Source organism: Balaenoptera ricei, chromosome 3 (assembly GCF_028023285.1).
Source record: "Balaenoptera ricei isolate mBalRic1 chromosome 3, mBalRic1.hap2, whole genome shotgun sequence".
Lineage (NCBI taxonomy): Eukaryota > Metazoa > Chordata > Mammalia > Artiodactyla > Balaenopteridae > Balaenoptera > Balaenoptera ricei.
Window position 1 is genome coordinate 110882296 of NC_082641.1, and position 27644 is coordinate 110909939.

The following is a 27644-nucleotide window of genomic DNA, read 5'->3' on the forward strand; positions in this document are numbered from 1 at the left end:
CTTTGGCACCTAATATTTTTGTAAGTATTATAGGCGATATCTTCTTTAAACTTGCATTTCTATTTGTTGGTGATGTGTAATAATATAATTGATTTTGCATATTGATCCAGCAATTTGCTGAAGTCTTGTTCCTTATAATCATTTGACTGACTTTATCTTCTTTTGGGTTTTATTTTTGTCATATTGTATCATTTGCATATATACATACATATATATGTATATATGTGTATGTATGTATGAGTTTTGTGTCTTCTGTTACAATCCTCATATTTATTAGTACTACTTATAAAATCTTATTGCAAAGTCCAGGACCATCAGTCACAGTTTTTAACAGAAATGGAGTTAACGTTATCCAGGGCCACCACTTGCCCATATAAAGCCTTTGTGCAAACTGGAAGAAAAAGCCTCTTTCTCAAGATACTTTACTCCTGTCTAGTAGGAAATCCTCATGATACATATTCAAATCTGCAATGGTTATGGTGTAAATGGTGCTCCCTGGGATTGTGCAGGGCACATACAGTGGTCCTGCAGGCATTCTTGCATTGTCCTTGCTTTCAGAGGAATGCTTTTACATGTCACCATCGAGCACAGTATTTGCTGTAAGCTTATCAGCTTAAAGAAGTTCCTTTCTATTTCAGCTTTGCTCAAAGTAGTTATAATAAATGGATTTTAAATTTCAGTAATTTTTTTTGCATTGATATAATGTGATTTATCTCTTTAATTGGTTAATGTAGTAAATTATATTAATAGATTTTCTAATATTGAATCTTGAATTCCTGGAATAAACTCAAGTTAGTTTATTATGTAATATCTTTTTATACATGTTGGATTTGAATTAATAACATTTGTTTACAGTTTTTGCATCCATGTTCATGAGTGAGTATAGGATCATAATTTTCTATTCTTATACAATCCCCTTCTGATTTTATTATAATATATATTAGCTTCATAACATGAATTGTAAAATATTCCATTTTATTCTCTGGAAATGTTTATATATGTTTGGAATTACATATGACTTGAAAGTTTGTGGAGACTTACCTATAGAACTATCTGGCCTTTGTGTATTCTTTGTGGGAAGATTTTAAATGATTGATTGAATTTCTTTAACGGTTATAGAACCCTTCCGATTTTCTTTGCCTTCTTACATCAGTTTTGGGAATTCCTGTTTGTACTGGACACATGTTTGTGTGCCTTCTCAGAGCTTCTCCCCTTCACTTGCAGACGTAGATGAAATGCCACACGGTGTGGAATGAGGTCTGGCTTCTTATGTGGCTGCTGATGACTGGGTGATGTGGTTTGGAAGTTCAGGGAAGTAAGCTCCTGTGGAGTAAACCTTGAAAAATGCGGTATGGGAGAGAAAAGGGAGTCTGGCATATCAATTCCTCTCTCCTTTGCCCTTTCTCTGCACTGTTCTAAGGTATACTTTCTCCTTTCAGCACTTCTGCAGCAATTCCATGAGACAAGCAAACGTACCTGCTGAGACTTGCTATGCTTCTTCCTGCCTCCGTGTGATGTTGTGGCCAGTATATCACATCACATTGCTTCACTTCTTTCTCCCCTCACTTCCCCCTTTTCCTCAGCCTCACCAACCTAGGCTTATACAGTAAGTCCCTTACATACAAATGAGTTCCATTCGGAGAGCACGTTCGTAAGTCCAATTTGATCGTAAGTCCAATAAATTTAGCTTAGGTACCCAACTAACACAATCTACTATATAGTACTGTACTGTAACAGGTTTATAATACTTTTCACACAAATAATACATAACAAACAAACAAACACAAAAAATAAAACATTTTTAATCTTACAGTACAGTACCTTGAAAAGTACAGCAGTACAGTACAACAGCTGGCATACAGGGGCACGGTCGCATCTTTGAAAGTTCACAACTTGAAGGTTCGTATGTAGGGGACTTACTGTAACTCCCAAATAAAGTGTCAGCACTTCAATCCTTGTCTCAGGCTCTGCTTTCTGAGGAGACCTGGGCTATGACAATCAGTATCAGGTGTAATGAACCCTTGGGATGAAATTTTGGAGTTGGATCGCTCACCTCTCTAGAGTAATAGGAACCTACTGCTGAGAATAAGTAGGTTGGCAATTATTTATTTATTTATTTATTTTTGGTGGCTCTGCGCGGCTTGCAGGATCTTAGTTCCCAATCAGGGATCAAACCCATGCCCCATGCAGTGGAAGCGCAGAGTCCTAACCACTGGACCACCCGGGAAGTCCTGGCAATAACTTCTGCCATGCAGTGGCTTTCAGATGTCTTAAGCTTTAAACTTTGGTTAATTTGGGTGAAGGGCAGATGGAGAGCAAGGCAATGGCAGTTACAGTGGCTGGGACTTATGGGAACCATGTTAATTATTATATAAGGATTGCAGAATACACTGACTCTTCTGACAGCACTGGAGACCTTACCAAACGAGAATGATACGCTCAGGGCACTCTAATTCCACTTTAAGATATGCTCCGAATACTAGGATATGTCTATGGCAACTTTATAGCAGACCCTTATCTCCTACAGCCATAAGGCAGACTGAGCTGAGAATTAGGCTCAGGGTCTGATTATTTGCAGATCTTTGTAGCACTTCAAGGGAGAATAGTTGTGTACCTTTGACATTCTTCTTTATCAAAGTTGGGGCTCTTATAGGGAAAGAGTAAGACCATGAGACCTGTGATAGGAAATTTTGGATGGGAAAACCTGAGACTCTTGAAAGCCCCAGTTTTTCGGAGGCCTCCTTAACTGGCATAAGCTGCCCTTTCCCCATTACCAGAGTAGAGTAGCTTCTCCTTGCTTGGAGACAGAATAATTATTTCTCCTGAAACATATGCTTCACATGATGACATTTGTTCTCCTTGTGACCCTCCCTCAACATCCCTCACTGCCTCTGGGCTAATAATCACAGTCAGATCTCAGATAGCCTGTATCAATTAGGGCCCAGTCAGGAGACAGAAGCTATACCAGTTACTTTAATAGAGAGAATTGAATATAAATTACTGTTAGGCAGGCATTTGAAAATGAGAAAAGCAAAAAGGGAAAAATATATGTACCACATCTTCTTTATCCATTCCTCTGTTGATGGACATTTAGGTTGCTTCCATGTCCTGGCTATTGTAAATAGTGCTGCAGTGAACATTGGGTACATGTATCTTTTGGAATTATGGTTTTCTCTTCAATAAGTGGTGCTGGGAAAACTGGACAGCTACGTGTAAAAGAATGAAATTAGAACACTCCCTAACACCATACACAAAAATAAACTCAAAATGGATTAAAAACCTAAGTGTAAGGCTGGATACTGTAAAACTCTTAGAGGAAAACATAGGAAGAACACTCTTTGACATAAATCACAGCAAGATCTTTTGTGACCCACCTCCTAGAGTAATGAAAATAAAAACAAAAATAAACAAATGGGACCTAATGAAACTTAAAAGCTTTTGCACAGCAAAGGAAACCATAAAAAAGACAAAAAGACAACCCTCAGAATGGGAGAAAATATTTGCAAACGAAGCAACTGACAAGGGATTAATCTCCAAAATATACAAACAGCTCATGCAGCTCAATATCAAAAAAAAAAACAAACAACCCAATCAAAAAATGGGCCGAAGACCTAAATAGACTTTTCTCCAAAGAAGATATACAGATGGCCAAGAGGCACATGAAAAGATGCTCAACATCACTAATTATTAGAGAAATGGAAATCAAAACTACAATGAGGTGGGCTTCCCTGGTGGCGCAGTGGTTAAGAATCCACCTGCCAATGCAGGGGACATGGTTTCGAGCCCTGGTCCAGGAAGATCCCACATAATGCAGAGCAACTAAGCCCGCGAGCCACAACTACTGAGCCCGTGTGCCACAACTACTGAAGCCCATGTGCCTAGAGCCTGTGCTCTGCAACAAGAGAAGCCACCACAATGAGAAGCCTGTGCATTGCAACGAAGAGTAGCCCCCGCTCACCGCAACTAGAGAAAGCTGGCGTGCAGCAACAAAGACCCAACGCAGCCAATAAATAAATAAATAAATAAATAAATTTATTAAAAGAAAAAAACTACAATGAGGTACCACCTCACACTGGTCAGAATGGCCATCATCAAAAAATCTACAAACAATAAATGCTGGAGAGGGTGTGGAGAAAAGGGAACCCTCTCACACCATTGGTGGGAATGTAAATTGATACACCCACTATGGAGAACAGTATGGAGGTTCCTTAAAAAACTATTGCAGCACTATTTACAATAGCCAGGACATGGAAGCAGCCTAAATGTCCAGCAACAGAGGAATGGATAAAGAAGATGTGGTACATATATACAATGGAATATTACTCAGCCATAAAAAGGAACAAAATTGTGCCATTTGCAGAGACGTGGATGGACCTAGAGACTGTCATACAGAGTGAAGTGAGTCAGAAAGAGAAAAACAAATATCGTATATTAACGCATATATGTGGAATTTAGAAAAATGGTACAGATGAACCTATGTGCAAAGCAGAAATAGAGACACAGAAGTCCAGAACAAATGTATGGACGGACACCAAGGGGGTAGGGGGTGGAATGGATTGGGACATTGGGATTGACATATGTACACTACTGTGTATGAAGTAGTTGGCTGGTGAGTGACTACTGTATAGCACAGGGACAAAAAAAGAGAAGGTACAGTCTGTTTGCAGGACATATATTAAGTTAACCTTAAAAATGCATTACAATACACATTAATAATAAGTGCAGACAAATACTGTTTGATTCCACTTATATGAGGTACCTAGAATAGTCAAATTCATAGAGTCAGAAAGTACGTTGGTAGATACCAGGGGAGGGGAGGGGGGAGGGGGAATGGAGAGTTAGTGTTTAAAGGGGACAGAGTTTCAGTTTAGGAAGGTGAAAAATTTGGGAGATGGATTGATGGTGAGAGTTGCACAACAATGTGAATGTACTTAGTGCCACTGAACCGTACAGTTAAATATGGTTAAAATAGTATGTTTTATATTATGTGACTTTTACCACAATATAAAAACATTTTTTAAAAAAGGGAACAGGGAGGGCTTCCCTGGTGGCGCAGTGGTTAAGAATCCACCTGCCAATGCAGGGGACACGGGTTCGAGCCCTGTTCCAGGAAGATCCCACATGCTGCGGAGCAACTAAGCCCATGTGCCACAACTACTGAGCCTGCGTGCTGCAACTACTGAAGCCCGTGCGCCTAGAGCCCATGCTCCGCAACAAGAGAAACCACCACAATGAGAAGCCCGCACACCACAACGAAGAGTAGCCCCTTCTTGCTGCAACTAGAGAAAGCCCACGCACAGCAGCGAAGACCCAGCACAGACAAAAATAAATAAATAAATAAAAAAAATAAAAAGGGAACAATAAGGTATTTGATGAAGCTAGCAACTGTGGGAAGCAGTTACCACCTGTATGGCTGGGGATCAAAGGGAAAGGGTTAACAATATTAAAACCTAGTACCTTGGAGGGCCTGAAACTCAGACCTCTGAGAAGGGGGCACTGCCCCACTGGTGGTAGTATTTCTGAGCTCAGGAAATGGGTTTATGGGAATGGGATCCAGACCTCTGAGGGGGTGCTGATTGGCTGATGCTGCGGTCCCAGAAGGAAATGAGGTTGTGCTGAGGTTGGTTCTATGAATATGGGAAAAACTGCAAACTGTAATCAGTTGCTGCTACTTGAACAAACTGTTGCTGCCAGGGTTAACCTTAGGGTTAGGAATAAGAATATTAAAGGCAGGAGTAGGAAACAAAAATAAGGAATAGGAAGCAAACAGAAAGGAGCAGGTCCCTTCTTCCTCCAGCCTCCTAGTCTAGCTTCTGCTATTGACAGATTCTAACAGAGAAACAGCTGGCAAAGGAGAAATAGGTTTGCAGCACCCCAGTTCCAGCAGAGTATAGAAAGTAGGTTTGAAGCTGAGAGGCAATAGCTTTAAAACTGACATACAGTCTTGGCAAGGAAGTGAAAGGCCTGCAGGAACTCACTAATATGTACTGTCAGAATCCAGAGCATAGTGGTCCTGAGGCTATTTGTCTAGAAGAACATAAGAGTTGAGTAGGTTTGAATTCATTGACATGGGGGCTACTCACTGACTCAGGATTTAATGTTTTGGCAAGAACACCTAGAGCTAATCTTGACAGTTTGCTGGAATGGCTCTTTGAAACCTGACCCTGATGATGGCGTACAGAATATGAAATGGAGGTGCCAGAACTTCCTTTCTGTGGTGTTGAAGCTCTGACTACATTCCCTAGAGGGCACAGAGAACACTCCTTCACTAACACAGCAAGGGATGCACTAGTGAGGAGAAACAGGCATCATTGCATAGCTTGGTAGTGGATGTTCTCTGTAAGCTGGGTTGAAGGTGGGGGATGCTTCCACTGACTCCCTAATATCAATGGGCATGATGGGATCCCTAGAATGGCAGTGGCCAGGTTGGGGGCACTTAATCATCAGAGAAAAGGTGGGCATAATTACTACAGTTGGCAGCAAGGCTATAGTGGCAACCAGGGTGCCTTGATCTTTGACGCTTAGGGATTTATAGTGATGGCTGTTACCTTGAGTTGTTCCTAGAGGCAAGAAAGGTGGATAATCAATCAACATGCTATTCAATGTCCAGTCGTCCCTCAGACTTAGACCAGCTTGCACAAACTAGCCCTCTGGCTAAGAACAATTAAGAAAGCTGTTTTTAAATAGATTTAAAAATCTATTTTAAAAATCAGAGAGCTAACAAGGCAGTGAAGACTTAAGATACTAAGGTCCTAGAGAGAAGGAAACTTAGAAGTGAGCCTGACATGGCATAGCTTTTGCCTTGAGGCATTTACTGACCAGTAAGCATTGGTCTAGAGGTTGAGGAGCTGAGCCACAGAGAAGCTGACAGAAAAGCTGTGGCTGAGGGACTGGACTGTGGATAAAGCAGAGTTTTAGGCGGTCTCATGGGTAAAGAGGAACAAAAATGGAAGTTCAGTGCCCACCAGGTAGGTGGGGTTCCTGTAAATACTGCCAGGTTTTCAGTTGGGACCCCTGAAGATTTATACTCTCAGAATAATAACTAACTTAAAATAAACCAGTCTGTTAAAACCAAAGCCCAGCTTTCTATCACCCATCTCAGACTAAATTAAGATGGCCTGTCCTTATGCTAAAGTGAAATAAATCATTTCTGGAAGAAAATAATATCATCCTGTATAAAATAGTAACTGGGTAATTCCTTCTTGCATTTCAGACCTTCCTTCTGAGATGATTTTTCTCCTTCCAGAGGTGCAATCTATCAAAGTTCTTTTAGTGAGAGTTTATTGGTTTATCCCGGTTTTTATTCCTCTTAAAATGTTTTTAGCTTATTTTAAAATGGGCAAAAGACATGAATAACACCTCACCAAAGAAGAGGTACAGATGGCAAATAAGCATATGAAAAATGCTCAACATCCTCTGTCGTTATGGAATTGCAAATTAAAATAACAAGATACCACTACACATCTCTTAGAATGGCCAAACTCCAAAACACCAAGTGCTAGAAGGATGTAGAGCAACAGGAACTCTCATTCATTGCTGGTGAGAATGCAAAATGATACAGTGACTTTGTTTTTGGTTTTGTTTTTCTTCCAGTTTTATTGAGTGTAATTGACATACAGCATTGTATAAGTTTAAGGTGTACGGCATAATGGTTTGACTTCCATACATCATGAAATGATTATCACAATAAGTTTAGTGAAATCCATCATCTCACATAGATACAAAATTAAAGAAATAGGAAAAAAATTTTTCCCTTGGCATGAGAACTCTTAGGGTCTACTCTCTTAACAACTTTCATACATAATGTACAGCAGTGTTAATTATATTTATCATGTTATACATTACACCCCTAGTACTTATTTATCTAATAACTTGAAGTTTGTACCTTTTGATTACCTTCATCCAATTCCCCCTGCCCCCAGTACAGCCACTTTGGAAGACCGTTTGGCATTTTCTAATAAAAACTAATACAGTCCAACAATCATGCTCCTTGGTATTTAGATAAATGAGTTGAAAATGTATATCCACACAAAAACCTGCACACAAATATTTACAGCAGCTTTATTTATAATTGCCAAAACTTAGAAACAACCAAGATGTTTTTCACTAGATGAACGGATAAATAATTGTGGTACATCCAGATAATGGAATATTATTCAGCACTAAAAAGAAATGAACTATCAAACTATGAAAAGACACGGAGGAACCTTAAATGCATATTACTAAGTGAAAGAAGCCAATCTGGAAAGGGTACATACTGTATGATTCCAACCATATGACATTTGGAAAATGTAAAACTATGGAAACAGTAACAATATTAGTGATTTCCAGGGCTTAGGAGGGAGGGAGGGATGAAAAGGTGGAGCCAGGAGATTTTTAGGGCAGTGAAAGTATTCTGTATGACACTATAATGGCAGATGCATGTTATTATACAATTGCCAAAACTCATAAAACATACAACACCAAGAGTGAACCCTAATGTAAACTTCGGGTGATAATGATAAGCAGTATAGGTTCATAGATCATAACAACTGTACCACTCTGGTGGGAAATGTGGATAGTGGCGGAGGCTGTGCATGTGTAGGGTCAGAGAGTATATGGGAAATCTGTACTTTCTGTTCAGTTTTGCTATGAACCTAAAACTGCCCTAAAAAATAAACTCAATTTTTAAAAAATGTTTTTAGTTCATCCTTATTTTTGAAGGAAATTTTCACTGATCATAGAATTCTAGGTTAACAGTTTTTTCTAGCATTTTGAATGTAACATTGTGCTGTTTCTGGGCTTTAATTTTTTGCTGTTGAGAAATTAGCTCTCACTCTAATTATATATCCTTTGTAGGCAGTCTATCTTTTCTCTCTGGCTGCTCTTAAGTTTTTTTTCCCCCTTTGGTGTTTTAGGCTTTTACTATATGTATCTAGGTATTGGTTTCTTTTAATTTATCCTGCTTGATTCACTAGATGTCCTGAAGCCATGGGTTGGTGTTTTCATCAACAGTGGAAAACTCTCAGCCATTGTCTCCTCATATATTTCCTCTTCCCCATTCTCTTTGCTCTTTCTGGAACTCTGAGTAGTTGCACGTGAGATGTTCTCATTTTATCCTCAGTATCTCCTGCGGCTCTTCCTATGGGTGCTGGGGATCCAGAGGAATGGCTACTCAGCTCTGTTTCATAAGCAGCACTGAGAATGGATTGCAGAGTAGAAGGATGGGAAGCCATCTGGCATTTGCCTTGGATTTTGTTTGGGGTCACCTATAATAGGGAACTTTCTCAGTGAGAAATATTCACCAGGACTTGGGCCCACAGGGGAGTACAGCTTCTGGCTCTGGGGCTGGGTACATACCAGGGTGCCATGAGGTTCACCTGACCTGCCTGAGAGGCCCCCACAGAAGCTACTTTGTGGGAATGTCCATGATGCACTACATCAGAAAAACCCTGGGGCCTCCCGAGTTGGTTTTTCCACACGTGTGTCAGCACTTTGTTTTTCAGATGTACAGCCTGCTGTTTCAAAATTCTGTGGATTCCTAAAATGGAGGGAACATGGGATCTGTCTGCTCCTCGTGGAGGTAAGCCTCTGTATCATCCCAGATGCTAGAGGAAAATGTTTCTTTTTAATGTGTATTATGGACTGAATTGTATTCTCCAAAATTTGTATGTTGAAGCCCTAATGCCTGGTACCTCAGAATGTGACTGAACTTAGAGACAGGGCTTTTAAAGGGGTAAATAAGTTGGTCAGCCATCTTTTCTACTTCACTGATTTCTTAAGGTCAAGAGAATATGACTTCCTCAGAAATTAAGGGAGGGAAAAAAAAAATTATGGGGGGTTTGGAATGAGACATACCAGGGTTTGAATCCCAGCTGTATCACTTATTAGCTGTGTGACCTTGGCCAATAATTTAACCTCTCTGAACCTTTGATTCCATATCATAAAAAAAGAATAATTTTATCTCACATTGGCTTGTGATGAGAATTAATTGAGACAGTGATATAAAATGTCTAAGAAAGTCCTAACCACAGTAAACGGTCAGTAGACGGTAGTTTGGCTCCCCCCCTTGACAAAACATTGGAACATTGCAAACATCTGTTGAGGGTCTATTGTGTTAGATATTAGTGTTACTCTTTAATATGTCTGACTCTCCTCTCTTTCTGAGCACATGAGAGAATTGTATTTCCCCCCGCCCCTCGAAGTTATTCATGGCACTGTGACTTGATCTAACCAATGTGATTTAAGTGGAAGTTTTTTTTTTTTTTTTAATTAATTAATTTATTTATTTATGGCTGTGTTGGGTCTTCGTTTCTGTGCGAGGGCTTTCTCCAGTTGCGGCAAGCGGGGGCCACTCTTCATCGCGGTGCGCGGGCCCCTCACTATCGCGGCCTCTCCCGTTGCGGAGCACAGGCTCCAGACGCGCAGCCTCAGCAGTTGTGGCTCACGGGCCCAGCTGCTCCGCGGCATGTGGGATCCTCCCGGACCAGGGCTCGAACCCGCGTCCCCTGCACTGGCAGGCAGACTCTCAACCACTGCGCCACCAGGGAAGCCCAAGTGGAAGTTTTTAAGAACTGAGGTGTGATTCTCCAAGGGAATGGCAACAGCAATTGCTGACATGGCAGTACCATAGGATGGAAGCATCCTGGAACACTGAGCCAACACGTGGAGGACAGCTACTCTGCAGGGCACACCCATAGTGTGACTAAGAAAGAGACTTTTGTTGTGTCCTTCTGCTGGGATTCAGAGGTGATTTATTACTATAGCATCATCTAGATGATTCTGACTGATACATATCCAGAGTTGTATAAGGTGGATCTGAAAATACTACAATATAAAAACAAGAGCTCTGATAGAGGAATGTCCAAAGTAATGCAGGACACCTAATACTGCTGGGAGTAATAGCCAGGGAGAGAATCAAAGAGGAGGTAGTATTGGAGCCAGACTGTAAGAGCCAAGTTAGAGGGATGGATGAAAACATTCAAAGGGCAATTGCATGTTCCCCACATGGGAAAAGACAGATGTACTGAGACAGTGTGGGCAAAGGCACAGAGGTGTAAAAACTCCTGGGTATTCTGGGAAGAATAAGAGCTAGCATACCCTACAGAACTTCTCCCCAGTTTTCCACGTAGAACATTTCTTCATAGAACATATAGGCCTTTCAGGACTTCCCTGGCGGTCCAGTGGTTAAGAATCTGTCTTCCAATGCAGGCGACTCAGGTTTGATCCCTGGTCGGGGAACTAAGATCCCAGGTGCCACGGGGCAACTACTGAGCCCACACACCACAACTAGAGAGGCTGCAAGCCGCAGCTACAGAGTCCACATGCTCTGGAGCTCACATGCCAAAACTAGAGAGAAGCCCGTGCAACACAAGGAAAGATCCCACGTGCCGCAACTAAGACCCGACACAGCCAAAAATAAATAAATAAATAAATAAATAAATATTTTTTAAAAAAAGATCTGTAATAAAGAACCAATAGAAAAAAAAAAAAAGAACATATATGCCTTTCAATACAATCCTTTTCTACCAATACTTACATAGGGAAAATATTAGATATATGTCCCCCAAACTCAATGCATTTTTTTAAAAAATTTATTTATTTATGGCTGTGTTGGGTCTTCGTTTCTGTGCAAGGGCTTTCTCCAGTTGCAGCAAGTGGGGGCCACTCTTCATCGCGGTGCGCGGGCCTCTCACTATCGTGGCCTCTCTTGTTGCGGAGCACAGGCTCCAGACACGCAGGCTCAGTAATTGTGGCTCATGGGCCTAGTTGCTCCGCGGCATGTGGGATCTTCCCAGACCAGGGCTTGAACCCGTGTCCCCTGCATTGGCAGGCAGATTCTCAACCACTGCGCCACCAGGGAAGCCTGGCAATGCATTTTTAAACAAAGTGATGAGGGAGGGAGCTCAACAGAGAAAGCCTTTAGGTTTATTCCAAATATATTGGTAGCATATCAAAGTTCACAGAAGACAACTGGAAAGGCTCTGAATGTCAACTAAAGGGACATGTAGCATGTTATATGGATAAAGAGGCCATATTAATGGTTTAGTGATCAGGAAGTACAGTTTTAAATATTTTACATCCTTATTTTACCACAATTTATTAAATAAACAAATACAGAAATATAAATTTTAAAATATTTTACAACCTAACATGTTAGCTTGTTGCTTATACACAGGCATTTTACTGTGTTTTGTGTTTTATGCTTGGAAAATTGGTTGAGGATTTTGGATTGAGATGTAATGCATGAAAAATTTTCCCATTTAAATAATGGGAATGAGGCTCCTGGCTAGCATTTTCTTGCCAGCAGTGTTTAGTGAGAGATGCCTGTATTTCTTTTTTTTTTTTTTATAAATTTATTTATTTTATTTATTTATTATTTTTGGCTATGTTGGGTCTTCGTTGCTGTGCGCAGGCTTTCTCTAGTTGCAGCGAGCGGGGGCTACTCTTCGTTGCAGTGCGCGGGCTTCTCATTGCAGTGACTTCTCTTGTTGCGGAGCACAGGCTCTAGGCACGCGGGCTTCAGTAGTTGTGGCTCGCGGGCTTCAGTAGTTGTGGCTCGCGGACTCTAGAGTGCAGGCTCAGTAGTTGTGGCACACAGGCTTAGTTGCTCTGTGGGAGAGGCCTGTATTTCTGAATGGCAGGGCTTGGAGGGGACAAAGGTATGACCTGTGAAGGAGATGGACCTGAGAGCCAGAGGTTTTTATGCCCAGAAGTGACATATGGCCGTGAGTGTATTTTATCAAAAGCCCTGACTTGACAGTCATGGGGAGATCCTAAAGTAGGGAGCTGGTGATGGCTTGAGTCTAGGTGAGAGGCAAGGGCCTCAACTGAGGCAGCAAGGATGGAGAGGGGGAATTGGAGAGACATTTCAGAGGCTGAATGGTGGATGGAAGGGCACAGAGGGTAAAAGTCAGGGAGTCTTCCGGAAAGGTGATGGGAAGGTAGTCATGGTTATATTAGCCAAATAGGGAACCTCAAAGGAAGAGGAGAAAGAAGGACAAGGAGGAGCAGCAGCAGCAGCAGGTTTGAGGGGATGAGGATGGATTCCAAAGAGGGACTTCGGTTTTAGATGCATTGTGTTGAGGTGTTCTCCGGAAAGGTTCCTCTGTGGCCCTCCAAAACCCAGCCTAATATTTCACTCTGGCTCCTCCCACTGGGCAGTAACAGCGACATCACTAAGACAGAGCGCAAATAGATGCTCTTTTATTGGGATAAGCTTTGAGAGGAAAAGCAAGACTCATGAAAGTTTTCCTGTAACCTGGAGCCTGCCAAATCCCTCTCCTTTGATGCCCTAGGTTCTGGAGCCCCACAGTAGTCAGGCTAGGTGAGGGAGCAGTTGATATAACTTGTAAGAATCCCACTCTTTCTGTCCAGGGACCATCTGGTTGGCATTACTTTTACAGGGAAAGTAGATCAGCTGGAGAATCATTGTTTCTGCCTTAAAAATCGTTGGTAGGTCTAAGAAGTCCCATTTTGGTTAGTTTCATACAGCCCTGTTTGCGTTCGGCTTCTCTGAGATGGTAGATTGGTAAGAGTTCATTAGTGGGACTTTAGGATATTCCAGCCTTAAATCCATGATAACTATATTGGACCTTGATAAAGAAGTGGGAAAATGACTTTTTTTTCCTACCAAATTAATTTTATTTTTATTTTAATGGAGGTATAGTTGATTTACAATATTAATTTCAGGTGTACAACATAGTGATTCCAAATTTTTCAAAATTCTATTATGGAGTATAATAGATTGTACTCCATTTATAGTAATTATAAAATATTGACTGTTTTCCCTGTGCTGTACAATATATCCTTGTAGCTTATTTATTTTATACATAGTAGTTTGTGCCTCTTAATCCCCTACCCCCATATTGCCCCCCTTCCCCTCCCTACTGTTTGTTCTCTATATCTGTGAGTCTGTTTCTTTTTTGTTATATTCACTTGTTTAATTTTTTAGATTCCACATATAAGTGATAACATACAGTATTTGTCTTTGTCTGTCTGACTTATTTCACTAAGCCTAATACCCTCCAGGTCCATCCATGTTACAAATGGCAAAATTTCATTCTTTTTTATGGCTGAGTAGTATTCCATGTATATATATATCAATATATACACCACATCTTCTTTATCCATTCATCTGTTGATGGACACTTAAGTTGCTTCCATATCTTGGCTAGAAAATGACCTTTTCTGAGAGAGAATATAAGTTTATAAGGACAGGGAATTTTGTCTTTTTTATTCACTGATGAATCCTAGTCCCTAGAACAGTCCTGGAACATATGGGAGCTCAATAAATATTTGCTGAATTGAATTAAATTGACATTCAGTCTCTTCTCAAATTGAGTTTCCTGTTTCCTGTCAGTTTCGAGAACAGTCAGCGTAGTGCTGTGCTGACACCTCTTCATCATCTCAGCCCCAGCTCTTGGGGCTTGGTGGGTGCACAAGTTGGGAGCCTAAGCCACAGCAGAGTGCTGACTACCATGTCTGTGTTTGTGCTGGAAGGGAAATATGTCTTCTTGCACAAAAGGACTTGCATTCTCCCACCTGGGAATCTGTTTCTGACTGCCCTGGCCCCTCTCCCACATCCAGAAACAGTAGGAGCAGTTGCTTCACACAAGTAGTGAAGCGCAACACGTGCAATCTATGCAGATAATGCCCAGGGTAATGGCACCATCTGTAAGGCCCTGTAGCACATGCCCACAGCTGCCTCCCAGCATGCAGTATAGGGCCTGTGATCAGTAAGCAAAGGAAGGAATTAATGGCATAGCTGAATATTGTTACTGGGCCTCTCCCCTCCAGGTCTCAGTTTTAAAATATATCTTAAAGAACATATTTTCTGAATCCTTAAGAAATTTCCTTAAGTGGAGGAACTTCCGATTATGGTACTGATAGTCATAAACAGGCAGATTGGAGTGTTGTTCTGCCTAATGCTGCTCTGCCCCTGGGAATACAGATGGTGGGCACCTCTAGAACCCAACCTCCCCAATATAACTGCCTACCAGTGATTCTCTGACCATTGTTATTCCACAATGTCAGGTGAGGTGAAGAACCCCCAGGTCACAGTGCTCTGGGCTCCACAAGGAACGTTTCTTCCCCAAACTGGCAGTGGGATTGGGCTGCCACATTCTTCTTATAGGCTGGGAAGAGACCTAGATACAGATTCCTACACTGCCCTCCTCCCCAGGGGAAGCCGTGAAACTCATTTTAATTCTCTGGCCAGTTCTGGAAGGCCCTTATAATCATTCATTCATTCACTCATTCATTCATCACCTCCCATTTTACCTGCACCAACCTAGGCTCTGGGTATACCATGGAGAGGAAACCAGGCTCCAGCCCCTGCCCATGTCCCTGCTACCCCCTTCCCCACTAAGTCCTGCTAGATCTCATCCACCCATGGCATGCCTAGCAACCTGTGACTTCTGCCACCTGGAAGATGGGAATGCCCTCCAAACTTGGCATGTTCTCACACAGACTGTGCTCACTTCAGAAGTCAGACAAAGGCCAGCAACAAATTGAACCAGAGTTGTCTATTTTTGTTTTATTGGAACATAGCCTAAGGTGAAATAAATATTAATTTTCCAAGTTCTCAATTGTTTCATAAATAATATTAAGTTAACAGACATTTTACAGAATGTTATGTTAAATAAGACAGATAAAAGTATATATCTGTTTTGCTTAGAGCAAACTGATGAAAAATACTTCAATGATTCTGATATCTGAAATACAGCTCAAATATTTTGTTTTTATGCTTTCTGCCTGTGTGAGGTAGCAGTATGCCTGAAATATTTATTTTTGCCTCTGAAGTTTCATTACACTGAATATTAAGACCCCACCCTTGGTTGGCCCTCATCCTTGTTGCAGTAAAACATCCTTCTCCTCCTCCAGAATCTTTCGCTACAGTGAGACAGGTTGGTCTCAACTTTCCGTTGTCCACTCGGTGTTTATCACACTAAGAAAAGCTTGCAGGTAGTCTAGGAATTGTTTTACTCTCCATCTTTCTCCTCCACACTTCTTCTGTGAAAAGAGTAGACAGTAAGTATTGTAGGAAACTGTCAATTCTTGTAAACATAGGCAGAGCCAGACAAATATACTTAAGTTTCCACTAAATGTTTTTAACTTACTCTTTGGAGGTCTATATATTCTTTTATTAAAAACAAGTTTTGGAATAGTTTTTCCACGGCATCCTCTTGTGCAGTTTGATTCTTCAATGTGTCTATTCCCTGAAAGACTTCTTTAATGCATAGTTGGTGCTAAATGAGGAAGATTTAAAAACTATAAATAATCAAAACAAGGTATAAAAGTTTAGTTCCAGAAGTTAGTTGTGTTGTTTACATGAGTTCTCTTCTCCAAAGAATATTTTACTTGTTCCTTTTCCAAGTGGCAAACCACTTCACACTGAGATATAATTTCCAAAAGTAGATAAAGTTTATATGACTACTGAGGAGTTTTACAAATGATATAAATTAACTCCTTAACGGAAATTAAAATGTTTAGGAAGTATAATGCATCTACAATACTGATTGAGCTCCCATGAGTTTCATTTTGTAGTTCTAGCTGGTAATTTTATTCTATTTAGCCTAATGAAATCATATATTTTACATTTTAATACAACCATGACATACACCAAATGTATACAATTCCATTATATGGTCATAATAATTTAAATATGTGGAAATGACACATATATTAATATAGAGCATTCATTGTATATTTTAATGTCTACTGACCATGATTCTAAAAATATAAACCTAACTTGCTAAACTTTCAGAAAGACATGAGAGTGAGAGGAAAGCCATAGATAGAGTTGAATGGAGACTAGGAGGCCCCTCTCACCCAGTATGGAATTCTTCTGGAAAGAAGCACTATTTACAATAGCCAAGACATGGAAGTAACCAAAATGTCCATCGACAAATGAATGGATAAAGAAGATGTGGTACATATATACAATGGAATACTACTCAGCCATAAAAAAGAATGAAATAATGCCATTTGCAGCAACATGGATGGACCTAGAATGATCATACTAAGGGAAGTCAGAAAGAGAAAGACAAATACCATATGATATCACTTATATGTGGAATCTTAAAAAATGATACAAAGGAACTAATTTCCAAAGCAGAAACAGACTCACAGACATAGAAAACAAACTTATGGTTACCAAAGGGGAAAGGTGGGGGGGGGGATAAATTAGGAACTTGAGAGTAGCATATACACACTACTATATATAAACTAGATAAACAACAAGGACCTACTGTATAGCACAGGGAACTCTACTCAATATTTTGTAATAATCTATATGGGAAAAGAATCTGAAAAATAATATTTATATAAAAGAACAGACATATATATATATATATATATATATATATATATATATATAACTGAATCACTTTGCTGTATACCTGAAACTAACACAACATTGTAAATCACCTATACTTCAATTTAAAAAATAAATTTAAAAAAGCATGTAGCAAAGAAAAAGACATTAAATACCTAAAAAAAAAAAAAAAGAATGCCTTACATAAGGCTCTTTGAGATGGAGAACTGACAACATCACCAAAGGGCCTGATCCACTTGTTTAATGAATTCTACTTGTAAAGTTATTCCTAATATTTATAAGTACATACATTTGCATCCACACACACAAAAACAAAATGGAGAAAATTAAACCATCCCAGTGATAACTAATGCTTTATAGCTTAAAATATGAAATTTACTTATTCACTCAATCATTTATCAAATCTTGATTTAACTTACATTTGTATGTTCGGGAGTAGGAATCATCAAGTTCTGAAAAGGAAAGAAAATACATTCATGTTTAAAGCACTCTAGCACTCATAACTTTTAGTAAAATGCTTGCTAGTAATATGGTTATCAATTATATAGTACTAACACTCTCATAATTTCATGATTAATGACAAATCTTTAAAAATTAGCCACCACAAATGATTACCTATATATTTTAAAGACTGTAGGAATCAAAAAGAAAATTACCCCGTCGCCTATCAGCAGAGTTCGATGAGTGGAGAGCAGTGTCAAGGTCTCTGCCACCAGTCTATTCATGGGACTTTCTACAGCAATGACACAAACGTAGGCAGCTCCAAGAGCCAGCAAACTCAAATGCAGAAGCATTCTCATGGCTCTGAAATGTTGAGTGTTTGCCTTGGCAAAGAAAGTGCGTAGTACAAGATTTCATCCCCAACCAATTTATTCTCTCTCTTTGAGGAAATGAATAATTTCTAACAATCAGATAGAGAATGCTTAATAATGGCATATAGTGAAACTGTTTCCAATGCCTGTACCTTAAAAAATAATTTTACTTTTATCTTTTAATAATAATAAAAATCCCTATTTTTCACCTTTAAAAACATTTTCTATTACAAAAGAAAATCCTTAGGTGGATACATCATTGCCCCACCTTTGCATTTCTTAAAATCAGAAGATTGAATTTCCTTTTAAAAGATTTGTGTAAAAGGAAGTATAACATAAACCACTAAAGAGAATTTTATGCTAAAATACGTAAATATTGAGAATTTCTTTTCACGTCAAGTAAACTCTAATGCAGTTGTAGCCAGGTTGATCTGTCTTAAAAGGAATTGAAAATACTGGTGATTGAAGATGGTGATTAGAGCAGAGACCATCAAAACTTAGCTGGGTCAAGTTGTGTTCACTGGGGTCTCAATTAGGATCCTTTCTGTTGCCAGTGATCAAAAACCTAACCCAAACTGGTTGAAGGCAGATGGGGGATTTCTAAGCTCATATAACCAAATGATCCAGGGTGGAGGCTCCTTTATGTTGCTTACCTCAGTGACCATTGTCTTCATTCTCAGGCAGTGACCCATTCTTGGGTCACTGTGGACCCAAGATGATGTCCAACCTCCTGAATCTATATGTACCCTGTTCATGAACCTCAGGAGAAAGCAAATTGTGTTTTTCTGATTGCTCAATTAAAAGTCCAAGAATTTACCCTTGTTCACCCTTGATCCCATATTCACCCTTGAACTGTGGCCAGGGGTATGAGATATACTAATTGGTTCTCCCTGGAGCTGGAGATGGGCTTCATCCCACCCAAACTTCATACCTGAGAAATTTGGGGTCCTAGGTAGTAGTAAGAGGGACCTAGATGCTAGGAAGGCAACCAAAAAACATCCATCACAGCCACATAACATATGGGCATGCCCTCTCCTTCACGTCCCACAAGGGTAGGAGTGTCCTTTCACACCCTGGATGGGCCATGTATGAATAGGTGTAATCAGGGGAATCAGCCTTTGTGTACCTTAGGCTCTGACCTATAACCCCAGAAGGGAGCAAATGAGGCCCCTTTCTAGACCACACACTTCCTTCTTCCCTGGCCTTAGCACACATAATGGAGGTGTAAGCCATTGCTTATAATGGAGAGTTTCAGTGAGCATCCCAAAGTGGTTCTTTGTTGGTGGCCTGGAAGCCTGGCTTTAGGACTACCTTGAGTATATAGCACAGATTGTACCAAATATGAATTGTTACCTAGAATCCTTTTCCAAAGCTGGATGTAGTTCTGTATGTGAAGTAGAGGCATCTAGGAGGTGGACAAGCCTTTTATTTTATTTTTTAAAGATTTATTTATTATTTATTTATTTTAGGCTGCGTTGGGTCTTAGTTGCGGCATGCGGGATCTTTGTTGAGGCATGCGGGATCTTTCCTTGCAGCGCGGACTTCTCTCTAGTTGTGGCGTGTAGGTTTTCTCTTCTCTAGTTGTGGCACACAGGCTTCAGGGCGTGTGGGCTCTGTAGTTATGGTGCACGGGCTCTAGTTGAGGCACGTGGGCTCAGTAGTTGTGTCGCGCGGGCTTAGTTGCCCTGTGGCATGTGGGATCTTAGTTCCCTGACCAGGGATTGAACTCGCATCCCCTGCATTGTAAGACAGATTCTTTACCACTGGACCACCAGGGAAGTCCCGTCAAGCCTTTTACATGGGAGTAGTCACAGCTCTGCACAGGTAGGATAAAAGTAGTATGGGACTTCAGTGGCAGCCTTCCTGTACCATGTCTGGTTTTGTTTGTGCTAAAGTTTTGGACTCTTGGTTAGACATGCCTGGTTTGAACGCTTGAAAGACCTTTTCCTTGAGACTGCAGGAGTGACCGTGGCTTGCTGCAGGAGTGAGGTAGGAATCACAATAGACTGGATCAAGGTGCTCTTAAAATGGTGCTTTCAAAACCAAAGCTGAGTTCTGGCAGAGCCTTCTCTCCCCAGAAGATTTCATAGAGAGAGTTTGTTCTGGTTCTCCTCAGCTCCTTTGGGCTACACTGAGGAAGTGTGGGCTTAGATGAAGGTTTCAGAGGAACTGCCAAGTGACTTGTTATTTTAGTACCTTAAGTACACGAAGTTCTGAGTTTTAAACTTCTCTCTGTTATAGGGTTGCACAGGGAATCTAGGTGGTGGAGGATTGAGATACCACTGTACTAGTGTTCACTAAGCAGGAGAAAACTCACCAACCACTCACTATTTTTAGGGAGTCATGCTGGCTATGAAAATGAGTGAGATGGGCAAGGTGTGACAACAGCACAGATGGTGGGGCTGCAGAAAACTGCAGCAGAGTGACCTGTCTCCAGGTGGCAAGTACTGCTCAGCTTCAGCTGACTGTTGCCATGTGACACCCTTGGACTTATGTTGCCAAATCATCCAATTTTTCAAAGAAGCCAGAAATCCTGATTATTATGTATAATCTCCTGATTTTTAAATGTTGGCAATTCACAGTTTTAAGAACCATACAGGGTGCTATTGTGCAGTCTCTGATCTACAGTATAACTGTGGGTCCCTATTGGAGGGCAAGTTATTTAAAAATCCTCCTATTCAAAATTATGTATCTTCAAAAATGTTTTAATTGTGGTAAAATACATGTAACATAAAACATAACATCTTAGCCATTTTTAAGTATACAGTTCAGTCGTGTTGAGCATGTTCATAAGGTTGTACAATCCATCTCCAGAATGCTTTTTATCTTGCAAAGCTGAAACTCTGTACCCATTAAACAACAACTCTCCGTTTTCCCCCTCCCGCCCAGCCCCTGGCAACCATGCTTCTACTTTCTATCTCTATGAATTTGACTATTCTAGGTAACTCAGATAAGTAGAATCATATAGTATTTGTCATTTACTGACTGGCTTATTTCACGTAGGATAGTGTCCTCAACGTTCATCCATCTTGTAGCATGTGGCAGAATTTCCTTCCTTTTTTTTTTTTTTGGCCTCACCACAAGGCTTATGGGGGATCTCAATTCCCCGACCAGGGATTGAACCTGGGCCACGGCAGTGAAAGCCCGGAATCCTAACCACTAGGCCACCGGGGAACTCCCCTTCCCTTTTAAGGTGGAATAATCTTCCATTGTATGCATATACCACATTTTGTTTATCCGTTCATTTATCAATGGACATTTGGGTTGCTTCCATCTTTTGGCTATTGTGAATAATGCCATTATGAACATGAGTGTACAAAATTACATTTCTTATAATGTTTTCATAAGTCAATAACTATTCCTCTATTAGTCTGATCTCCCCAACCTGATTGCAAACTCTCTGAGCAGGGACCATAAAATAATGTATTTGAAAGAGGTTTATTAATGTTAACCTGCAAACAAAAGTTAATAATTTTAATCTCCTATGAAGAATTCCAAGTAATTTTTGTAGATATTCTAGCCTCAAGGAAATGAAGCATAATTCTCTTTAAGTGTGGGATACACTTAAGGTAAGTGTGGAATACAATTCATTTTAAAGTGTGCAGTCTGGAAGGGGGATTATGAGAGGAGTAACTTTGCAATGGAGAAACCTGACAAACCTCAGCCAGGTGATTAAGGTCCACATCAACAGTGATAACTCATGTTAGTAGCATGTCCCCTTAACATGATGTAATGAGAATGGCATTTTATCTCTGCGGTCTTCCTCCCCAAAACTTATAACCTCTGTCTAACCATGAGAAAACATATTACACATATCCAAATTGAAGGACAAAATACCTGAAAAGTACTCTTTAAAACTGTCAAGGTCATCAAAAACAAGTAAAGTATAAGAAACTGTCACAGCCCAGAGGAATCTAAGATGACATGATGACTAAATGCAATGCGGTATGCTGGATGACATCCCAGACAGAAAACCCCGTAAAACTAAGTAGGTAAAAACTAAGAAAACCCCCTAAAAACTGTGGAGTCTAGTAATGTGCCAATGTTGGTTACCCAGTTGTGACAAATGTACCATAGTGATATGAACAACAGAGGAAACTGAGTACAGGGTACACAGGAAATCTCTATAATATTCTTTCAACGTTTCTGCAAATCTAAAGCTAAATGAAATAAAAGTTTATTAAAAATAACCTTGCAAATTGAGAAAAAGTTAATGATTGTTTATATTATTATGTAAAAAGACTTTGTAGCCCATAAGTGTCATGCACTTGGGACCTTTTTACTTCACTAGACTGTGAGCTCCTTGAGAATAAGGGTTTTATTTAATTGATCTCTTTATCCTCAATGACCAGCCTATTATACACACTCAATTAATGTTTATTGAATAAATAACTGAATGAATAAGCAGGAACTTGGTTGTATTAGTTGAACACATTAATGTGAATACTGTGGAAACTGAAGGAGTCTATTCCCTGGGGCCAGGAGCCTGATAATAGAAACAACTTTGGCAGGACTCCTGGAAAAAAGACAGAGCAAAGCTGTCGGCTCATCTATAGAGAACAAACCAATGTGAACTACCATGGTATTTTAAAAAACCCACATTATTTTAGGAGAATAGAAAGAAATTAGCAAACAGTATTGAGAATTTTTAAGAATTACTAGTAATTGTATAGTTTAGAAAAAGGACTTTGGTGTTGAAAAGTATTAGTAGGCAACATTCATCCTTTTGCCCTAAAACCTTTGTCTCTATTAGTGGCTTCCAAATTGGCAACATGTTTTTAAAAACTGATAACTGTGTTTTTTTACTAACTGTGTAGTCATTAAGGTCAAATGACTTTTCTATGAACTGATTCTAATCAATTAACAGGGCATGATGCCACAATTTTTTTTGCAGTGACTAAATGTAAAATGATAGCATCTCTTTCTTTTTCTTGACCTTATTCTAACCTCCATCCTTTCAATCTCCAAGTATATCTTTTAAATAATTTTTTAATTGATAAATAACATCATATGAAAATAAACACAAAACTTCTTCCCCTCGACATAGCAACTACTGTATTAGGTTTTTGTTGACCTCTTCCAATCTTTACTAAGACAGCTTTACAGAGTTATAATCAATGAATGTGTGCAATTTTGTTTATCTTTTTTGTTATTAATACTTCTCTTTCATGTAGCTACTTATTATTTTAATGGTTACCTGCTATCAGATGAAATTGATGTACCACAGTTTACTTCACCATTTGGGATGTTGCTAGTATTCCACAATTACCAACAACGCTACTAAAAAGCTCTCTGTATAATTTTAAAAATATTTCCTTATGCTGAGGAACTTGTGTGATCATTTTAATAGCTTTGTTACATTTTACCAGATTAACCCTCGAAAAATATTCAATGCACAAAAAATAAATCTCATATTTTTACAGTGTTTTACCATTTATAAAGCACCTTCACAAAAATAACTTTGTTTAATCCTGATATCAGCACTGTGGGATAGATTTCTTTCCCTCAAGATTCTTTAGCACTAGGGTTTAATAGTTCTGCTAATGTAATGAGTGAAATGAACCACAAATGATGGTGTGATACAAGAAGCAGTAGTAGTAAAAAAGCTTGATAAATATGTTGGTAAACATAAATAATGCTGATTTTAAAAAATAACTCAGAGGATTTCAAGACAACATGGAACAAAAATACTAAACAATGATAATGTGGAAGACTAAGATGCAAGGAGTGATCAGATTCGGTGCATTTTATGGTTCTTGTACTGTTTAAAAGGACACTAAAGGTATTAACTTCAGATTTCAAAATAGGCACGTGAAAAATTCAAGAATAATGACTAAAAGAATCAAAATAGAATGTGCAACTTCAAAACCAGTAGAATAAAACAAGAGAATAATGAAAACTCAATCAATCCAGAAACGTGGAAAGGAGAGAAAGAGGGAAAAGGCACAAAAAAAGATATGAGAAATACATCCAAATTTATCAGGAATAACGGTTCACTTCATGCAAAATGACATTAAGAGGTTTAAAAATCAAGGGATAGAAAGACATACTAGACAAATACTAATCAAAAGAAAGCTGATGTACCGATATAAATATCAGAAAAAGACAATTTATGTCAGAAAGTATTATTAGGATAAAGAGATTCACTAATAGGTATAAGATAGTATCTCATGGTATTTTATTTTCCATTTCATTAATTATGATATAAGTGAAACTAAACATTTTTCAGTAGTAGTTTACTGAGAACTGGGAACTTGACTGATTCGCCTTTTTAGTTCTTTTTATTTTAAAGATTAATCATTTTTATTGCAAATCTTTCCACCTGCCCCTCCTAGAGTTGTTATCTTAGTTTTATAGTTTCCTACTGTTACAAAGTTGAAAATTTTTGTAATGGAATCTGGCACCTTGTAATGTCCATTTTTTTCCTTCAACTTACTTTTTCTCAAGTATTTTAAAGTAAATTATAGAAAGCGTGACACTCTATCATTAACACTTCTATATGCATCTCAAAAAAAGGCTCTTTTTCATATAGCAAAATATCATCACATCTAATATAATGAAAACAACGGGTTCTTTTTTAGCATTTAATCTCCAGTCTACATTCAAATTTCCCCACATATACCCGAAATTCCCTTCACATCTCTATGTCCTAAGCAGGATCTAATCCAGGATCATGTGCTGCATCTTGGTAACATGAAACTCAAATCTCTTTTAATTCTCAACCATCCTTTTAGAATCTACAAAAGTTCTTGTTCTATAACAGTAATCTGAAAGTCTGGGCCAGTGTTTTGTAGCACATTCCACCTTCCAGATTTGCCTTTTCTATCCTTGTGATATTATTAGCTTAATACTTCCTGTAAACTGGAAGCTTAATCTAAAGGTGCTAAAGATTCAAGTTAAATTTTTTTTTTTAATCCAGCTGCATAAGAGGTAATTTTGGCTACTTCATATTAAGCAGGAGACATACATTCAATGCCATTGGTATATCCGTCACCTCCAAAAGTTTCTTCTCACCTTCCTTACGTTTATTTTCTATTTAATTATTTATTAATTTATTTTTTGTGATAGGAACAGTTAACACAACGTCTACCATCTTGGCAAATTTTTAAGTATACAATACATTATTGTTAAATATAGGCACGATGGTGTACAGATCTCTTATTATTCATCTTGCATAACAGAATCTCTTAAAGGTGTCTATTCCTATCTTGGGGTGGTACTTACAGCAGTGGATTTCCTTCACATATTTTCATAACATTTTATAGTCTTATAATAGCTTTTTGGCTTTTGGTCTACAACGGCAGTTCACAAACTTTTGGTATTAAACCCCTCTCTGAGGATCCCAAAGGGCTTTTACGTGAGTTATAACTACTAATATTTACTCAATTAGAAACTAAATTTGAAATTTTTAAAAAAGCACAAGAATATACAAGCACACATTCCATTAGCCATCATTGCGATGGTGTCCCGCACGTCACGTAATTACTAGAAAACTCAGTACATTAGGGAGCGACTGAGAGCGCAAAGGCAAATAACATTTTAGTATTGTTTGAGAAAGTTTTGACGGGAGCGAACACCGCACCCCCCTCCGCTCCAGGAATCCCGAGATCACACTTTGAGAATCGCTGTCCAACACAAGTCGTCCCTTAGAGTTAGTGCCTCTCAGTGCTGTCCCGCCCCGCCCCCGCCGCCAGCAAGGAGCCGGAATCCGTTTTCTAGACGACGTTGCACTCAACTTTCTTGCGCGGTAAGGTTCCTGGAACCCAGAGCTGCGCGCGCACAACGGGCCTCTGACTTCCCGGCGTGCCCCGGGCCTGCGGCGTAAAAGCGCGCAGGCCGTAGCGTCCCACGTGACCCGCGGCGCCGCGGAGGCGGGAGTCTGTGAGTGACCACGGTCGCGGGGTCCTCGGGCTTGTGTTCTGCGTCTCCCGCGGGGAGCCCCGGGCTGGCCCCCACCCCCACTCTCGCCCTCCAGGAGGGAAGAAAGCCGGTGTGGGAGGAACGGTTCCAGCCCGAGCCTTCGCTGTCACCTGGAGCCTCCCGACCCTGGGACGCGCGAGTCCTTACGACCCGCTCTTGCTCTGCTCGGGCCTCACTGCTAAACCTTGGTGTGCCCTGGGCTCTAGACCCCTGCTGTTGAGAAAAGAAACATTTGCAAACATGTCCCGGATCGAAAAGATGAGCATTCTGGGAGTGCGGAGTTTTGGAATAGAGGATAAAGATAAACAAATTATCACATTCTTCAGTCCCCTCACAATTTTGGTTGGACCCAATGGGGCGGGGAAAACGGTAAGTCCTAAGTAGCCGCCTTCAGTTTACAGGTCGCCACGTGTTAGAAATCTGGAGTAAAATATCTGCAGAGTTCGGAACTCTTGATTAGGATGAGAGGAGTCCATATGACTCAGCTCCTGGGGCCCCAGGGTGTACCTGAGTCTCCGGCTGACTTCCCGGCCCAGGGGCGTGGCTTGGTGTGGCCTTCAGGCCACTGCGACCTCAGGAACCGACCAGACTCCTGTGTTCAGTCATGTCCGGTGGACAAGGTTTCCACCAGAATCCTAAGAGACCGGGAGTTACCTCCGTCCGGGTTCAGCGAGCTCACAGTCCCACAGGAAGCCTTTTTGTCTACATTGATGTTTTATCGTTCATTACGTGGCATAGCATTCACTTCCTGGTAGTCGTCCCCGTACAGGATTTCTTTAAAAGTTATAAAACATGATAAATATGTGACTTTAAGAAGACTGTCTATCCCGACTAAGATAATAAATGATAAGTAAATGACATTTTAAAATGAAACATGCGTTGGGGCTTGGTTAAATTGAGACAGTATTTTGTTGTTAGGATGCTCTTACCTAGTCAAAATAAAAGATCGGAGCGCAGCTTATATACTGTGCTCCAGTACTGGAAATATTTAGAAATTTGAGTTGGACCTGGAATGGTATGCAATTATGAAAAAAGTACAGCCAAGAGGCTCTCTGATCTGAAAGGGTGCTTTGAGAAAAAGCAAGGTGATATCATTGTAACAGGGAGAGGAGTAAATGAAGTGAAAATCATAGAAAAAGACATAAGGTTTAGTGTTGAGAGTTGAATGCCAGACTCTTGTCTACTTTTATTTGTTTATGTAGAAATATTATTTATTGAATGCTTTTTATGTACCTAGCATTGTATTAAGTGCTCTACTGGTAGAGAGACTAGTATGTTTAGTGTTTATGAGCCCTAGCTTCTTTAATACAAAATTTTTCCTTCACCATTTATTAGCTGTGTGACTGGGCAACAGTGACCTAAATGCTCCATGCCTTAGTTTTCTCCTCTGTAAAATGGAGGTTAAAAAATAGTTTCTACGTGGGACTTCCCTGGTGGCGCAGTGGTTAAGAATCTGCTTGCCAGTGCAGGGGACACGGGTTTGAGCCCTGGTCTGGGAGGATCCCACATGCTGTGGAGCATCTAAGCCTGTGCGCCACAACTACTGAGCCTGCGCTCTGGAGCCCGCGCAAGCCACAGCTACTGAAGCCCGCGCG

The 27644-nt window shown here is 40.0% G+C and overlaps 2 protein-coding genes across 9 annotated transcripts in view; one reads left to right on the forward strand and one right to left on the reverse strand.

The window, feature by feature from the left end:
* RAD50 (RAD50 double strand break repair protein) overlaps positions 1 to 27644 on the forward strand; it is a 243767-nt gene that overhangs the window by 105718 nt on the left and 110405 nt on the right. For 5 of the 8 annotated variants that reach the window (XM_059917038.1, XM_059917039.1, XM_059917040.1 and 2 more), the window contains one exon: positions 9486 to 9562. The exons of 1 other annotated variant lie outside the window; for it this stretch is intronic. In XM_059917038.1, coding sequence (XP_059773021.1) covers positions 9486 to 9562 — 77 coding nt within the window. Of the gene's footprint in view, positions 1 to 9485; positions 9563 to 25992; positions 26419 to 27644 lie in introns of those variants that run through there. 2 more of the 8 variants (XM_059917037.1, XM_059917041.1) reach the window with 1 other exon arrangement.
* IL5 (interleukin 5) lies at positions 15895 to 18117 on the reverse strand. Its single transcript, XM_059917046.1, has 4 exons — positions 17974 to 18117; positions 17737 to 17769; positions 16101 to 16229; positions 15895 to 15993 (listed from the first exon to the last, which is right to left on the reverse strand). Exons 1-4 carry the CDS (start codon positions 18115 to 18117, stop codon positions 15895 to 15897), a joined length of 405 nt encoding a protein of 134 aa, XP_059773029.1.